Here is a 12,611-nt window from a genome sequence, read left to right on the forward strand (position 1 = left end):
AGTTGTTGTGCCCTAGTGGGTGGCTTAGGGAGGTCAGCGAGGGGGGGGGCGCCGCCCTGAGCACCCCAAGCATTACGTCCATGGGCGTGTGGCGGACAAGGAGGGCAGCTCTCGTTGCCCGACTGCTGAGGAGGCTGCCTTCTGCAGGGTGGGCGGGGGTCTGCGGCGCTGGTCGGAGGGCCTCCGTGGCCGGGCAGGACAGTAGGTAGTGCAGCAGCGGGTGGCGGCTGTGCCTACCGCAGTGATCGCACTGTTGCCCTTGGAAGCCGTCATACAGCTCCTCCCTGGTGCAGTAGCCCAGCCTAACTCTCTGCAACAGTACGCCGTCCGCCCTGGGCTGTTGATGGAAGACGCTCAACGTCTGATAGTCGGTGGTGGCGGCGTACCAAGCAGCTAGTCTTTTTGCTCCTTCTAACTGCCGGTGAGTCTGGTGGGCGCGGTGGGCTGCGGCACGCCTGGCTCGTGCCTTCACGTACGACAGACTAGGTGGCACGTGCCTGGTCACGTGGGGAGCGCCAGCGGCTCTTTTTGCAGCAACGTCGGCGAACTCATTGCCTCGCACGCCCACGTGGCTGGGCATCCAGTGCAGCCTTACCCGACGTCCCTGTGCGGCGAGGCTCTGCAGGCTGCCCAGGATGGCGGTGACGAGTCCCACGTTGTCGCTGGGGCACGGCTGCTGGAGGACCTGCCACGCCGTCCTGGAGTCTGTAAGTAGGACCACAGTAGCCTCCTGGCGGTTCTGGGCGTGCTCCAGGGCCAGGTGGATGGCCACAAGCTCTGTCTGTAGGGTGGAGCAGTAATCCGGCGTCCTCTCGAGCAGTTCGGTCCCAACGGTGATGGCAGCGGCGCCCGTCCTACTACTCTCGGGGTCGACTGAGCCGTCGGTGTAGTATATGGCACCGCCCGGCTCAGACACCTGCGCCACCGCCATGAGGGTGTGATGCCGCAGCTCCTCGGTGGTGCAGAGCGCCTTGCTGGCCGGTAGCCGGGTGGTGGAGAACTCTGCTGTGGGGGGCTCCCACGGGGGTGGGGCTCGGTAGGTGGGGGCCGGGAGGTCGGCGTGTTGCCAGCGCCAGCTGTTAATGTGGGCGAGGCTGCGGGTGGCCAGGGTGGACTGGAGTAGCCACGGGTTGCGGTGGAGGACATCGTTCCCTTACGTCATTGCAAGCCGTAGTCTTCTCTGTGCTACTCCTTCGGAGTCGCGCTGCAGGACCCTGGCCACGCGGCAGGCCACGATCTGTTGTACTCTGGTAGTGAGTGGCACCAGGCGGGTCTCGTTCTGCATGACGCACGCACTGGTCCATCTCGGAGCTCCCAGCATCGTCCTCATGGCGGTGTTTTGCAGCACCTCGAGCCGCTCCTGTTGGCTACGGGAGAGCGATATGAGGACTGGGGCGCTGTAGTCCACCAGGGAGCGCACTGCAAATATGAAGTACAGTCGGAGGACGGAAAAAGTGGTCCCCGCTGTGGGTCGTGTCATGGCTCGCATTACGTTCAGCCTAGCCTGGGCCCTTTCCCTCAGGTAGGTGGCGTGGGCTGTAAAGGACAGCCACTTGTCCACCCATACACCGAGGTACTGGTATGAGTTGGCCCAAGCCAGTCCGACGCCCTGGACGCAGAGCTGACCTGCCGGGTCGGCAGCCCTCACCATCATGGCGCGGGACTTCTCTGCAGAGATTTTGAGTCCCAGCTCCTCGCATTTCCCGCTGATAATGTCGAGCGCCTGCTGCGCCTTCCTGAGCTTGTTGCCCCTCCCGGTGACCACGAGGGCGAGGTCATCGGCGTAGCTGAGGAGGATGGTGCCATTGTGGAAGGGCAGGGCCACCAGCTGCTCCATCAGCAGGTTGAAGAGGAAGGGGCTGAGGATACCACCCTGGGGCGTCCCGTTCTCCAACCTCTGGAAGCTGGACTTTAGGCCCTGGAATTTTACCCTGGCGCGGCGATGCTGGAGATAGTCGCGGAGCCAGGCTAGCATCCTTCCCATCACGCCCTTCCTTACGAGGGCGGCGAGGATGGCGTGAGGGCTGGCCAGCTCGAATGCCTCTTCCAAGTCGAGGAAGACAACGATGGCGGGGCGATGGTTAACTTGATTCAGCAGTGTCAGGATGATGTCCGCCGTGCTCCTGCCGCGAGTGTAGCCGAAAATGTGAGGGTGTAGTGGCCCCACACGCCACTGAAGGCGAGCAAGCACCATTCTCTCAGCCGTTTTGGCCGTGCAGCTGAGGAGGGAGATAGGCCTTAGCTTCGTGGGCTCCCTTGGTTTGGGGATTGGTTGGATGTCAGCCTCCTTCCACGAAGGAGGCAGGCATCCCGCCATCCACGACTCGTTGACTGTGGCTAGCAGGGCGGCGTCCCCAGCTGGTCCGGCGTGAGCCATCATGGAGTACGTCACGCCGTCGGCCCCTGCTGCTGTGTCACGGCCCCGTCTCTTGGCCTGCTCCAGCTCCTGAGGAGTGAAGGGACGGTCTGTTACATCAGCTTCTTTAGTCGCCTCCTCGATGGCCATGTCGCTGAGCGGCCGAAGCTGCTGCTGGAGACGGCGCGTGCTAACCGGAAGCTGGTCACTGGAGCCGCGGGTGGTGAATTCGGCTACGAGCCTCTCAGCCTCCTGGCGTGGGTACGGGTGGCTTAGAGACTTGTGGTGGCTGAAGGAGGAGCACCACTCCAACCACTTGGCCTCCCTGGCCTTCAAGGACACCTCCCGTGCGCGGGCCACCACGTCCTGAAGTAGCCTCAAGTTGGTTGGGTTGGGGCGTCTCTTGTAGAGCTTCCTGTGAATGTTCACTCTGTGGTTATGCTCCCGCACCTCCTCGTTGTAGAACCACCAATTTGCCCGGTGACGACGGCTCGGGGCTTTCCTGGGAATGGCTGCGTTAGCAGCCCTCTCAATAGCAGCAGTCAGGTCCCTCTCCCGCTGGTGAAGGTCCACGGGTGGCTGGTAGGCGGCCCACCATTCGTCGAGGGAGGCCTGGAAGCTGGCCCAGTCTGCTCTCCCGATGTTCCAACGTGGAGGGGGGAGGGAGGGCGCTGGGGGTGCCACTGGGAGGGTGGTGAGAGTGGCAAAGTGGTCGCTGGTGAGGGTAGGATGTACTTGCCATGTAGCACCGGCGACCAGGTCGCTCGAGGCGAGTGTGAGGTCAAGCCTCCCCCCCCCCGGGTGTGGGTAGCCTCCCCTGTGTTGAGGAGGCGGATATGGGGAATGTCCTCGAGTAACACGGCCAGGTGGCGGCCCGTTTCGTTGGTTCGAGATGGTGACTACAGCATGGGGTGGTGGGCCTTCAGGTCGCCCGCCACGAGGAGGCTGGTGTGGGCGGCGAGGGAGAACAGCTCGCCTGCTTCCAGATGGTATCGTTGGCTCCTGTATATGTTGTACACCAGAAGCGGGATGCCCCCGACCTGCAGCTCTAGTGCCAGGACCTCCACGCCCTCCCCGCAGTGGACTGGGGCGGATACTCTGCGGTGAGGGATGGTGCTCCTCACCAGCGCCGCACAGCCGCGGGTGTTCTCTGTGGCAGGGAGCGAGTGAAGGGAATAACCCGCCACCCTCCACTCAAAGTCGGCACGCGTCAAGGTCTCCTGGAGCAGCACCACGTCAAGGTTTTCCGTGAAGATAGCCTGAAGTACTTGGTGCTTCTTAGGTCGGAGACCTTGCACGTTCCACTGCAGGACTCGGAGCCTGGGAGGGCCAGCAAGCTGGTTCTCATCGATGTCTGCCTCAGCTCGTCGACTCTCCATTCTGGTGGTTGGGGTCGGCTGGGTAGAGGGAGCGGAGATGCGTGTCCTTCAGGTCGGGGGGTGGCTGGAAACCACATTCTGTGAAGACTGAGACAGTCTCCTGCAGGAGCTCGCTCAGGGTCCCCTGCTTGTCGCTGTCATGGTTGGGGTTGGTGAGCAGCTTCACCAGAAATTGCATCATCCTTGTCATGATGCAGCTGACGACCGTGCGTATTTCCTCGCTCATGGTGCGTGGCAGGTCGTGGGAAGGGTCGGTTGGGCCCATGGAGGGTCTCCTCGCCGACGTCGCGGGAGTGCTGGGGGGAGGGTCCCGTGCACCACCTCCTGGTTGGCGAGGTCTGGTTGCGCTGCGCCGGGCCGAGGGGGCGCTGCCGCCAGTCTCCAAGGCTGCGGCCCGCGGCCGCTGCTCCCGACTCTGCGTTCTGGGTTGGCGATAGGGGGTGTGATCCCTGGGGGCCGGTCGGCTAATCCCTTCCTCCGGCTCTGATGCGGCCTGGGCTGGGGGATGGGGGTGGGGACCGCGAGGGCCCGCCGCCGACCCCACGCTGACCTGGTTGGTGGTGATGCAGGCTGGAAGGCTTGCCGACGCTGCTGCTGCGGTTTAGGCTGGCTTCGTGGTGGGTGCTGGTGCTTGGTGTCCTGGTGCCGTGATGCTCCAGCGACGAAGTTCTTCTGTTGCTGCGACTGGCTACGTGATGTCCTCGAGCGGCGTCGTTGCTGCCGTTGCGGAGGCCCCTGGGGCTGCCGCTGTTGCCGCTGCCGCTGTTGCTGCCGTTGTGGTGGTCCCTGGGGCTGCCGCTGTTGCTGCTGGGGTTTCTGGGGAAGCCTGGGGAGCCTGCGGACCCTCTCGGGGCACCGAGGGTTCCAGGCGTGATGCTTATTTCCGCAATTGGGGCATTTTGCGGAGGTGGTCTGATTGGATTTGTGCTTTGCGATGCAATCCTCCGTCGGGTGTGGCAAGCTGCACACGCCACATCTGACGGCGTGTTCACACCGTGCCTGGAGATGGTTGTATCTCTGGCATTTATAGCATCTCACCGGTTCCCCCCGATGAGGGCGCAGAGAGTACCTCCCCCAACAGCCGAGGTCCAGTTTGGGGGGCGGCTGTCCCTCCAACATCACCAGCACTTGCCTTGTGGGGAGCTTATCCGTGCGGGAGCGCAGTCGCTCGGCTGAGATCACCTTTGGGTGAGCCTCTACCGCTTTCAGGGGCAGGTCCAATGGGTAGCGTTCCAGCACTACCTTGTGCCGTCTCAAATTGGGGTCGAGGAGAATCACAGTGTTCCCCTCCTCCGCGAAGCGACGGAGGAGTACTGCGGAGGCTTCGTCCCTGGCCTTGAGGATGTGTTCACCCTGAAGGTTGAGTCTCACCTCCATTTTCAGGCTGGGGTTCTCCCTCTCGAGAGCGGTGATGGCCTGGTAGGCGCTGTCGTGGTCCCCTAGGTGGCCCAGTTTGAACTTGGGCCTCGGAGGAAGCTGGTGGCGGGCTCTACGATTTCTGACGACGGTGGTCCATCCCTCGCCTTCGTCGTCGCCTGGTTGCCCCTCGTCACTCCTGAGTAGCTGCTCAAGTAGGGCGGCATCGTCCGCGTTGCTCTGGGTGTCTTCCGGTGAGGAGGGCGCGTCGTTGTTGCTGACAAACATTAGTAAGGAAGTGTCGCTGCTGCTGTCGTCCTCTTGCAGGGAGGGCGCGTAGCTGATACTGGGCCTGGCTCGGGCCGCCTTCTTGGACGTGGAGAGCTCTTCCGAGGCCTCTGTGGGAAAGCATTCCCTGCCCCTCTTCCCGACACTTGTAGTCGCTAACTCCATCACTCTAGCCATGAGGATGTGCGACGATGGATGAAGACCACGAACTGTGCATGTATGAAGAAATCACTTCGTAGGTTGGACGATGAGTTGGTGGTGTGGTCGCTGCACGTAGCTCGGAGTGATGCCACGAGAAACAAAAGGGTCCTGCTTTTAAAGGAGCCCATGACCTAAGGTGGTCAGAATGCCAAAAGTACAGAACAGGAAGATTTTCCATATTCTATTCAAAAACGGTAAGAAAAATCCCATATACAAGAACCTTTTACGGAACCCAAACCAAAACACAAACAAAATGCAAATACAAACATACAAAATAAATCTTAATTCTAACATAATAAAAAGTATACAATTTACAAATGTTATGGCAACACAACGACATATGTGACCCAGTCCGACCGGGCAGTTGAATGTTGCCATACGCGGTCAAATTAAGATTACAAACAATTATTTGAAAATATCAAGACAACGACGCAGCGTATGTCTTGTCAAAAAGGATATTAATTACAGAAGTACAAAAAAGGAATGCACCAATGACCCGCTACAAGTGATTTGGGTTACACCCAGAAAGAAGGAACATTTCAAATTAAAAATAAAAGAAAATATTCAACTTGGCAATAAGTGCTGCGACGACGCAAACGGCTATGCTATGGCCCGTCTTGACCCAAAGGAAAGGGATTAGCCAAGACCTGACCTTGTTCTGACCCTGCCTGGGTCAACTTGGACCAGGTGTGTGAGGGGGGGGGTTGACCTGACGTGCATGTCGACTGTGTACGACCATCCACCTCATGAAAGAAATCACGTGACGCTTGAATACGTGACACCTTCCCACCGAGAAAAAAATTGTGTTCTTGCTCAATTTTTACTCAATTTCTTGCGGAAGTCAAGCACAACAACCGGCTACCGTCTGACAAGCAAAGATGGGCGAACGACACTCACTCGCACATGACGAATGAGACCCACCTTGCAAAAAGACAAAAAAAAATTAAATAAAGACTCCTTCTCCAAACAAAGAGGCGCTTAGTAAGGATGCCCGAATACGAAAACTCCACCGAGATAGTGTCACCATCACCCACGTCGTAGGCTACCGATATGGCCGACCCCACAGTCTGTCTTCGAACCCCTGGGAGGAAAACTTACCCTTAGCAACGAGCGGTTTTCTGCTCCGCCCGACGCTCAAAGATGACCCCACTTCCGACTCCAGCGGCGGTTTTCTCAGATCAGACACCTAGAGAGAAAAAAATAGGCAGGAGGCCGTCCTCGGCTGTGACCCTTTGACACGTGATGTGACCTAGCCACCGTCAGCGGCCTCTATCTGGTGTTGCTACTTCGTAGTTGGCAACCCTCACCCCTTAAACCAAAAACGGGTACAGGACATGGCCTGTAAAAGCGTCCCTTAAAAAGGCAGAAGGGCCAAACTAAAAATGACTTCTGTCAAACCTGTGCTTGTGCACGGGACAGAGACTCGTCCAGGAGTTCTGCAATGACTTTCCACACACAAAAACACACACATTATCATTATATAAAACAAAACTCCTAACCATACACAAAAATTAAAATGAACCCTAGGCTACTAAGATACAGACACAAAGAATCCAGTGTTAATCACTACACACAGAGTTCACTATGCACTCTACGAAAACCTCCTATGCACAAACAGACTGCATCGTCTGGTGCATTTTCACGCCTCTCCCACGTCTCCATTTCAACACTGACAAATGAGGATTGCCGTCCGCTTGCACACGGAACGGTTCCTCGTAAAGTTCACCTTGGGTGGGCCTGTTGGGAGGTCCCACAATGTCATTCCGTATGGTGGAGAATACTCCCGGATTCTCTTGATTGTCGAGAGATCCGGCGGTTTGGTCCGCGACCTTCCGACTTCGTCGAGAGAGGGCTTTGCCTCGCCTCTCGAAGGTCTCGCGGACGCCTGGATGGCCCGCAGAGCGTCCGTCTATGGCCACTTTCAAGATGGCCCTCCGGCGAGGTGTGTGGACCACGGTCTGCTCACCGTAAAACCCAGGAGACTTGCCCTTGGGCAAAACAGACGGTACTCTCCGTCTGTGCAGCCTTTCACCACGTAGATGAGGGGCGGGCGTTTGTGTCGCGTCCCGCTCCTCCTCCTCCTCTGGTTCCTCCGAAGGGGTGGCCAACTCCTCCTTATCGTGGGCTGCAATGGTCAACTCGTCCTCCGTCTGGGCTGCAGTCGGCTCCGGTTCCTCTGCAACGGACTCCGGTTTTCCTGAAAAGGACTTCTCTGGGGGAGGACTAACAATAGAAAAATTATCGCATTCAGCGAAAAGAGAAGTGAGGTTAATTACCTCGTCAGGCTGGGAAAATAAAAGGGAAAAGTCGCGAATGACCTCGTCGAGGTCGCCACCCGCGTTCCCTATAGCAGGGTTAAGTGACTCAGGGGGTGGGGGTGAAATGGTCATCGGACGGGTGACAGGAGACAAAGGTAAAAACAGAGGGATGGCTTCTACTGGGGAACCTTCAGGCATCACCTGCAAACTCGGAGAGGGGTTCTGCCCCATTTCCCTACCGCTTAAATTTTCCCCTAACTCCACACCAAAACACTGAGTTTGAAACTCAGGCAAAACACTTTCTTCAGCCTTCCCCTTAAAACTGCCTCTGTCCACTTTCACCTCAACCAGGGGGCCACTGTCCCGATCCCCAGTTGATGACGTCACATCACTCTCCACACTCTCCTCTCCTTCTACACAAACAACACGACTGGGGATTTGTGGTGCCCCTGGATCGCGCAAAACTGTGACGGGTTCTGAATCCTCGTCAATAGTAACACTATCAGACAAAAGGATCTGGTGTCCTACGTCTGGTACAGGCTCAGACTTCTCTGCCTGCATCTCCCGCTCCCACTCTGATAGTTTCTTTAACCCACAATCTTCTGTATTGTGACCCCTTAACTCACAAAACAAACAAAGTGGAAATCTAGAGGACCTACGCCCTACAATTTCTCCTAACTGCCTCTGCTTTTCAATGATTTCACCTACGATCCGGAACATCTTGCTAGTTCTTACTGGCTTTTCCATTTCGGTACCGTTTCGAGAAATCACTGAATTAAAATGCTATTAAAAAAAATCTGGTTAAACAAAAGAAAATCTCACGTGAATCCTGGCAAGGTCGCCACTGTCATAGATTGGCAGGAGGGAATAGGAGAATATTTAGATATTTGATAATTAAATGGAAATTGGTTTCTAGTAATCCGGTCGTATCCAGGTTCTTTTAAAGAGGGATAAGTTTTCTAAATTTATTCATAACAACAAGAAGTAAATAAAATAAACAAAAACAAGAACAAACAAACCCCCAATATTATACAACATCTGACTATGACTATCACTTGTATGAAATATCAATGAACATAAGATTAATAAAGATAATTCTAAAGGTGAAAAGATTTTACAAATTCAAATTTAGATTAAAATTCACGTGAGATATAACCCGAAAGAATTGATTGAATACAAAACTGTTCAAGACAAAGGTAGGAAAAATAATAGCACTTTAACGAAGCTCAGAAAAGGAAACTAAAATAGACACATACGGGTAAGAAAAGGATAAGCCAGAAAGACCCTCCTACATTCTAATTTCCCTAAAAGTGACCGAAGAAAAAGGCAAAAACCCCGTAATAAAAGTGACACGTAAGTTAAAAATTAAAATAAAAAGGATGGAGAAAAAACAGGGATAAACAAAAGTCTAATTGACACGTTCAACTCCAAAAACCTATCCCAAAAGGTATTCCAACCACGGGAAATAGGAAACAAATACTAGTAGGTCGCCCACGAGAAACCTAATCTAACTTAACCCAAAAAAAAAGGAAATTTCCACAGGGTTAATAAAAAGAAGACACTGGCAAAAGCCTATCGACACGCCAGGTCCAACTACTAAATTTCTCAAAAGGGGATCCTACTTCTCACCCACTAAAAATAAAATAACTTACGGTATTACCTAGGTGCCTTACACACCTTTAGGTATCGGGGAAAAGTCTCCCTCAAGGAGACGAGAGCGGCCGAATCTCGACCAAGTCCGAGGCGAAAGAAAAAGCCTTGAGAAACAAGAGGGTCCTGCTTTTAAAGGAGCCCATGACCTAAGGTGGTCAGAATGCCAAAAGTACAGAACAGGAAGATTTTCCATATTCTATTCAAAAACGGTAAGAAAAATCCCATATACAAGAACCTTTTACGGAACCCAAACCAAAACACAAACAAAATGCAAATACAAACATACAAAATAAATCTTAATTCTAACATAATAAAAAGTATACAATTTACAATTGTTATGGCAACACAACGACATATGTGACCCAGTCCGACCGGGCAGTTGAATGTTGCCATACGCGGTCAAATTAAGATTACAAACAATTATTTGAAAATATCAATACAACGACGCAGCGTATGTCTTGTCAAAAAGGATATTAATTACAGAAGTACAAAAAAGGAATGCACCAATGACCCGCTACAAGTGATTTGGGTTACACCCAGAAAGAAGGAACATTTCAAATTAAAAATAAAAGAAAATATTCAACTTGGCAATAAGTGCTGCGACGACGCAAACGGCTATGCTATGGCCCGTCTTGACCCAAAGGAAAGGGATTAGCCAAGACCTGACCTTGTTCTGACTCTGCCTGGGTCAACTTGGACCAGGTGTGTGCATGACGTGCATGTCGACTGTGTACGACCATCCACCTCATGAAAGAAATCACGTGACGCTTGAATACGTGACAGTAGGGAGACTTAGAATTCCAACATTTCCCGTCAAACATTGTACATGATTCGATCTTCCACCATGAAGAAATAAATTAACGTTTATGTACTTTATCTATTTGTAATTATTATATTATTTTGTACACACAAACAAACACAAACACACAAACATAAACATAAACACACACATACATTATATATATATATATATATAGATATACATATATATATATATATATATATATATATATATATATATATGACGTACGCGGAGTAGGAAACACAGGAGTCTTGGTCTTGAGTTTATTGAAACACAGGAGTCTTGGTCTTGAGTTTATTCTCCTGTGTTTCCTACTAATAAACTCAAGACCAAGACTCCTGTGTTTCCTACAATAAACTCAAGACCAAGACTCCTGTGTTTCCTACTCCGCCTACGTCAACCTGTCAGAATGCTTCTCTCTCTCTCTCTCTCTCTCTCTCTATATATATATATATATATATATATCTATATATATATATATATATATATATATATATTAGTCTTTTTATTTTTCTTAAAAAATGAATGATGAGAGAAGGATAGGTTGGGATAGGAGCCTTCTTTGAATGGCTACTTGTCCTTTATGGGAGAAGAAGCCTTTTGGTATATAGATAAGTAGATCTATTTGAGGTTTTCTTATCTGCTGTCACTACTTTTCTGGAGTGGAGTTTCCATTCCAACGTAATACAAAATAACACGACAGCTGTGCGAGGATAGAAGTGCTTGTAAACTGCAGTCCAATAACAACAACATTTTGTCCACTTTGAAGAATGAAAGGCAAGTATAGTACAAGAATTTTATTCAACAAATAACGACAAAACATGTCCATACAATAGTCCTTTATGGCGGCCAGTCATTTTGCAAATAAGCGCTCTAGAAAATAGGCTGGCTACTAAGGGGTCACGGTCCACAGTGACCCCGTTCAAGAGAGGTCCGTCACGGACATCCGGTCCATAGTAACTCCGCTTAAGGGGGATCTCCATTGGGGTCATGGTCCAAATTGGTCCTGTTCAAAGGGGGTCCTTGGGTCTCCGAACATTGTTACCCATTGTACTTTGCCCCATATGTACTGTGTACCATACTTGGTAACATATGAAATGCCTCGTATGAAATAAACTTATTTCACACTTTACCAATAATGCTAAACATTTCACAGATTACCTAGGCGGCCATACAGCTTCTAAGTTCTACACCATGCTTGTTACACATACACATATACAGTGTGAACCTTTGTCAATATATGCTAAACATTTCACAGATTACCTAGGCCAATAAATGCAATTAATTCCACAGACTACCTAGGCATTCTGTACAATGCAATGCCGGTAATATATGCATATACATATATATATATACATATATATATATATATATATATATATATATATATATATATATATATATATATATATATATATATATATATATACTATGTGATGAAAGTGGAAAAAAGAAGTCACGGGTCTGATTCCGAGTTTCTGAGTTTATTCCTAAACTCAGAAACTCGGAACTAAGCCCGTGACTTATTTTTCCACCTTCATCAACTTGTCACAATGTACCAGCACACACTATGTATAAACCTTCCAGTCTGTCACAACTGACGGCAGCAAGAGAGAGGAAATCTTTCTGGACCCCAAAGAGTTCACGAAGGAGGTTTGGACCACTGCAAATTCCCGTGGTTCATGTACGGAGCCTCCGTGTAATGCACCTTCTTGTAGTAGACGGGCTGGATGTACACCGGCTGCACGTAGACGGGCTGGGTGGGCACCGCACGGACCAACAACTCTTTGGCCTTGGGGTCATTCTGCGGCCACTGCCAAGGCTCCCGCTCTGCAAAGGTAAAGAGGACATAGAAAGACGAACTTGAGAAAATGTCACGAAGTATGCCGAGGACGAAAGTAACTTTCACAATCCACACTTTTTACGTTAATATAAAACATAGTTCATAGGCCATACCTCCACCTGGATTTCTAGTTTAGTTGATCTGATTTTTCTATGAAACCCATCGGTAATGGTCCTAAGTATTCACAATGAAGTTTGTAAAATCCTACTTTCTATTGACAGAAAGCGTCCACCAAGTCTGGCGAATGGGAGTACGGTCCCATAAACAACAGCCAACTTATGCTGACTTTTGACCAAAACTTACCTTTGACAGGCGTTCCCAGGAAATGTGTCATGATTGGTTCTGTTTCTATCTGGATCCTAGTCGAGCTGGTACGTTTTCTTTTGCTTGAGCTAGCTCGTTCTGATGATCCAGGGATGCAAGTCCTGTGTTTATGTACACCTGGACACACCCCCACTCCGATGCAGTACAGTTG

At 51.5% G+C, this 12,611-nt stretch overlaps 1 protein-coding gene across 1 annotated transcript; it reads right to left on the minus strand.

Annotated features, from left to right (window-relative positions):
* Positions 1 to 3,950: 3,950 nt before the first annotated feature.
* On the minus strand, positions 3,951 to 7,122 carry LOC143025603 (uncharacterized). Its single transcript, XM_076185538.1, has one exon. It carries the CDS (start codon positions 5,554 to 5,556, stop codon positions 3,958 to 3,960), a length of 1,599 nt encoding a protein of 532 aa, XP_076041653.1. The 5' UTR covers positions 5,557 to 7,122; the 3' UTR covers positions 3,951 to 3,957.
* Positions 7,123 to 12,611: the final 5,489 nt, after the last annotated feature.

Source organism: Oratosquilla oratoria, chromosome 5 (assembly GCF_046742065.1).
Source record: "Oratosquilla oratoria isolate Oo_2021 chromosome 5, ASM4674206v1, whole genome shotgun sequence".
In the NCBI taxonomy this organism is placed as follows: Eukaryota; Metazoa; Arthropoda; class Malacostraca; order Stomatopoda; family Squillidae; genus Oratosquilla; species Oratosquilla oratoria.

Bases quoted from the DNA above. Each gene is read 5' to 3' on its own strand.
- LOC143025603 (XM_076185538.1), bottom strand. From the start codon at position 5,556: ATGGCTAGAGTGATGGAGTTAGCGACTACAAGTGTCGGGAAGAGGGGC.